The 5,105-nt window shown below is 53.0% G+C and overlaps 1 protein-coding gene across 2 annotated transcripts; it reads right to left on the bottom strand.

The window, feature by feature from the left end:
* Positions 1-250: 250 nt before the first annotated feature.
* Positions 251-4,111, bottom strand: WNT8A (Wnt family member 8A). 2 transcript variants are annotated; one of them, XM_040604124.1, is made up of 6 exons: positions 3,963-4,111; positions 3,838-3,871; positions 3,486-3,624; positions 2,393-2,518; positions 2,127-2,269; positions 251-1,102 (listed from the first exon to the last, which is right to left on the bottom strand). In XM_040604124.1, the coding sequence occupies exons 1-6, from the start codon at positions 4,031-4,033 to the stop codon at positions 542-544; spliced, it is 1,074 nt and encodes a 357-aa protein (XP_040460058.1). In that variant the 5' UTR covers positions 4,034-4,111; the 3' UTR covers positions 251-541. The 2 variants fall into 2 exon arrangements, with proteins under 2 accessions (XP_040460058.1, XP_040460057.1); XM_040604123.1 differs by having other exon boundaries at positions 3,486-4,030.
* Between the last annotated feature and the right edge of the window lie 994 nt (positions 4,112-5,105).

Raw genomic sequence — 5,105 nt, 5'->3', positions numbered from 1 at the left:
AACACTGGCTGTAAACTTATCAAAGCCCTCAAAAGGCTGCAGTCATCGTAGTACACACCAGGACAGTGCAAAACTTCCTCTCACGTCAGAAAGTGCATTAATTTTCCATTAGAAACGATGCCAAGCGGCTGCTGTGCATGAATGCCTGGGCTGGGGCTGCCGGGATGGAGCTGCCCCCCAGGACCCGCTTTCGCCCATGGTGCCCGTCCCCACCTTGCCGGCCTGGGGCTGAGCCCCACCGCTGGCCTTGGTGACCCACTGGCGGTGGCACGCGGGGCTGAGCCCACCTAAAAAGTGAAATTCTCTGCCCGATACATAGATAAAGTGACTCCCACCCAGAAAGAAGCTACTGGTAAGTATTGAGGAAAACCCATGGAAGCAAGAAGGACGGTGGTCCCTCAGCGCCCGCACCTCGTGCTCCCTAACCTCACAGCATCCTTGCGCACTGTCCCGCTCCCCAGGGATGCTCCTGCCCAGCTCCGCTGGCAGCTGCCGAGCGTGGGGCCACCAAAGCGTCCTCCTCGGGCACCACGGCTGCTCTCTATCTCTTATGGCCCTTGTTCCTCTGCTTGATGTGGTTGGGAGCTGCGGTGTCGCGGCGGGCGCAGAAGTGCTTGGCCACCAGCTGCCGGCACTGCTCGCACCGCACCGTGCAGCACCAGTGGAACTTGCAGTTGCAGCTGGCCACCACCTCCGTCCTCCTCTCCTCTACTCGGAGGCCGCACTCGGTGCACAGCCGCCGGCAGCTCCTCTTCTCCCACTGCGAGAGGTTCTTGCCGGTCTGCAGGCACTCGCGGCCCTCAGTGCCGTGGTGGCCCAGGCTGGCGTTCCTCGTGCAGTAGTCGGGAGAGTCCTCCAGGAAGACGAGCTCCGTGGCGTGGACGTGGTGGAAGGTCTCTGCTGTGACCCCGCGGCTGTCAGCGCTGTTGCCAGCTCTCATCCGTCTCTTGTCCATCTCCAGCTTGTGGGCTTGGTCGTATTTTATCTTCAGGTAGTTCCCGATCTCGCGAAACTCGGCGAGCTGAAGCCAGCAGGTCTGGATGCTGCAGCTGCCCGACACCCCGTGGCACTTGCAGGCTCGCTTCATCGTGGCTTTCACAGCCTTGGTGGAAAATGTGGTGAAATTAGGAGCAGCAGAGCATCATCTTTTAAATCTCAAAATCAGGCTCTATGGCACCCCTAATTTGGGTGGCAATGGGTCAGAAGTAGCTTGTGCTCTGCTTGACCTCAGGTCCTTTCAAGACAGGAGCTGATGCTCTTATTTCAGTTCCTGGAAAACATCTGTCCCTTTTCACTAATTTTAAAGGACAGAGATAACGAGTGGGCACAAACTATTGTCTCTAACCCTCTCAGGAGCTCTTTCTCCAGGCCAGGAAAAAAGCATCCCTGTCAGGTCATGCCCTTCTCATTCTGCTCACCTCCCTTGTTGCAGCTTCAACCCATCATCCCTCTCGGAGGTTTCATTCAAAATGTGTGAAGCTGTTTCGGAATAATCATACCCAACCTCTCTGCATCTCCTCCAGGCCAAGCACTTCACAGATATTATCTACCTATCTCCCTCTGGTATTTATAAGGTCCCAAATCGCTGGTATCTATGTGAGATTAAGCCCTGACACACCCTATGAGATAGGTATGTTAAGTGTCAGGGTGTTTTTACAGAGAAGGAGGTTTGGCGAGATGCTGAGAGCCTCCGCCAGCCCAGGCGGGGAGCGGGGGGCGAGTCTGGCAGCTGGCTTGTGAGCCTGGCCAGCTCACACCTGGCTTCCCTGGCCAAATGGCTTGGAAATGCATATTGCAAGAAAATAATGTGGTTCTTGCTTTGTTTTACAGAGCAGCCAAGCACTAGGTGAGTATAAACCCCATGCATTTCAGAGTAAGTGGTGGGTGCTAGCAGTCAAGTGCATTACACGCAGCTGCAGCAGCTGGAAGTGGGAACAACTCTTAGTGCCGTTCCTTGTCATCAGGTTTAGGGCCAAATTCTGGCTGTATTTTGTCCCCCATGCAAATATTCCAGGGCTGAGATTGTCACCGAGGGCTGGAGATGGGGACCTCAACAGCCCACCGGACTCTCAGATTTTTGTTTTCAACAGACACTATTTATTATTATTATTATTATTATTACTTACGAGTCTCCCAACTTCGTTGTTGTGCAGGTTAATCAGTGCACGGGTGTCATGTCCTGTTTCCAAAGCATCCACAAAGAGCTTGGAAATCCTTTCCCCAAACTCCACGTTGTCGCTGCATCCTCCCCAGACCCAGCCTCGGCCACCTGCAAGACAGATGCACGCTAAGCGCAGAACTGCCCCGTCGGGCCAAATTCTGCCCTGAGATCCAGGGGGCTGCGTGTGGGGATGGGGAGGCGATGTCAGCCCATCTAGAGATGGCAGCTCACCGACGCGGCCGTTCCTGGAGTCGTCGCAGCCGCAGCTCTCGAAGTCCCCCATGCTGCAGTTCCTGGTGAGGGTGTACATGACGCCGGCCGAGCTGATGGCGTGGACAAAGGATGTTTCCCGGGTAGCTGGGGAGAGGGGAAAAAAAGCTGTCACGTGCAAACATAGACATCGGTCCTGATTTATTGGGAATGAAGATCTACTCTGCAAAGGTGTGAGAAAGCAAAAGACCCCACCAGTTTGTGCAAAAGGTAAGGTGCTACAGAAATTAAATGTGCATAACTGGAGTCTTTTCAGGCTTCAGTGTCAAAGGTTTCAGCAATTTGACATAATATTAAGCAGGTGTCCATGCACGGGATGGAGTTTCTTAGGAGTAGGATCCTAAGGCGATGTCCTGGCCCTGCTCTGGCCAAGGCCAGTTACCACTCCCCTCACCTGGTGCTCAGCTCCTCTCTGTCCTTTCCTGCTCTAGGGGTATGTTCCTGCTTTGATCTTGCCTGCTGGGGATAATCGTCACTGATCTCGTTTCAGTCGGTCGGTTGTTGAACCTGAGCTAACAGCTGCCTGCACCCACGCTTCTAAGGTAGTTTCTTTTTTGCCTTTCCTAACAGATTCAAATAGAGATGCTGCTCTCGGGGGAAAAAAAAAGAGATTTCTGCTTGTTGAAGCAGATTTGAAATAGACCCACAACTTTCTTAGGAAGAGAGTTTCTTTGTGCACATCCCTGGTTTCACCCTCGGTCTCTCCTGTGCTTCTCCCAGCTGCAAGCTCAGGTGCCTCTGGCATCGCGCTCCCTGGGATGCCGCGCACAAAGCGGCAGGAGCAAGCCCAGGGAGCGGCACCGTGGGAAGGACCCAGCATGGACAGGGATCCAGAGAGAGCCTGCCATTCCTAGAAAAACATTAGTGCTATTTATTACACCAATTAATACAGATAGAGGAAAACCAGCCCTGATTTTTAGGACACTAAAGCTCTTCTCCATCAATCAGTTCAATTAGCAGCACCAGCTCTCTCCGGAGTGCATCCCGGCTCGTACCCGACGGCATCCCGGGATGGGACGGGGATGCTGGTGCTGGCAGGTAAAGGCACACTCACCGCTGCGGAGCCGGTTGTGGGTGGAGAGCTGCAGGGCGCTCTCGGGGCAGTTCCAGCGCTCCCATCCAAACTGGAACTTGCACTCCTCCATCCCGCTGTGCGCCCCGGCCGCCACGCTGCTGGAGTATGTCAGGTAAGCCTGGCACAGAAACAGCGGGGTTAAAACCCACAGCGTTTTACCATTTATCAGTGAAAACAAACATAAAAGGGCTGCGAGTCCTTTCCCCTCATAACTCAGCAGGACTTGGAGCCGATATGCTCTGGCAAGTCTGGTTCCTTGGAAAAATACTATTTCCCATTTGCAAAACAAAATTGCTCTACTTAAATTCCTGACGGTCTGCATGTTAATTACCTTAGGTCCTGTCATCAGAAAGTTATTCACAGACCTGAAATGAAGAAAAGAAAATGAATTGCAGAGTTTATCACAGGTTGAAGAGCATCCCTAAAAGATGCCCTTTCCACTGAGTTGGACCCTACCATGCTGCTGCGTGGAGAACGGCACTGTAGACCCCCGTGATGGAGAGGATGAGGAAGGTGCTTCTCTTCATGGCTGTCACAAGGAGCCGGGTTGGATCCTTTTGCTGATCCGTAGCTCTCCACACCGCAGGTCCCCGAGTGAGCAGGGCCGCCTCCCTCTGCTCCTTCCCAAGGTGAGCTGTCGGGATGGAGGGAAGCTGCAGGAACCTACAACCCTGATATTTATAAGGTGAAGTTGTGAATAGTCAAAACCCCCCATTCATTTGCTACCCAATGACTTAATGTGATAAAAAAGCTCCCGCTCCAATGGGTGGCAAGGAACCGCCTAAGGTTGCACTTCAAAAGGCGGCGCGGTGTCCCTGGGAGCGGGATGGTCTGAAGGAGAACAAACTTCCCTAACAATGGGACACTTTTAACTCTCTTCCCCACCACTGGCCATCCCTTTCTCTTGGCCCCAAGTCCGCTTGCCTCCTCCTTTTCATTCTCTGCTTGCCAGCGGAGGCTCAGTCCCTGCGTCCCTTCGAAATAACAAGCTGATGCATTTCTATAGTTCCCTTGCTATCTGCCCGCTCCCTCCTACGAGAACTCCCCGAGGAGTTTTAACAAGTGTTCTGTAAAGATCTATAGGGGATAGACCTCCCAGGCCTTCTTGATTTGAAGAGATGCATTTAATGGTGGGACTTTTTCCCCTTCTTGCCTTTTTATGATGAAAGTTTCTGCATTTCCATCCTGATAACAGCGTGCACAGTTCGGGAGTGTTTGGAAATTTCTCTAATTTACGCGGCTGCAGCTTGGGAACACTGTGTGAATCATTTATGTGGTTTGCTGCATGCTCCAACGCTGTAATTAGGGGAACGGTTTTCTGGGGTTAGCAATTTCCCTATGGTGAAGGCTGCTGCAGCAAAAGCACGGCTGCTCGCTGGCTCTGCAGGCAGAAGCGCTGCCCATACCCCCTGAGCGGAGCGAGGGGCCTCCACCGCTGCCGAGCCATCACCTCTGCTCAGGAAAGGAAAATCCTTATCAGAGGAAACCAAAAAAAGCCTCTTAATAGTTACAGCCAGTGTCATTAGGGGCTGTAAGGAGCCTTAGTGCTGCAGATGGGGCAACAGCGAGGTGGTGTTTGTGGAAACCTCACGGTCTGTT

The sequence above is a fragment of the Falco naumanni genome, chromosome 8 (genome assembly GCF_017639655.2).
Source record: "Falco naumanni isolate bFalNau1 chromosome 8, bFalNau1.pat, whole genome shotgun sequence".
Taxonomy (NCBI): domain Eukaryota; kingdom Metazoa; phylum Chordata; class Aves; order Falconiformes; family Falconidae; genus Falco; species Falco naumanni.
Note: the sequence above shows the minus strand (reverse complement) of the source record. Positions and strands in the feature narration are given on the sequence as shown.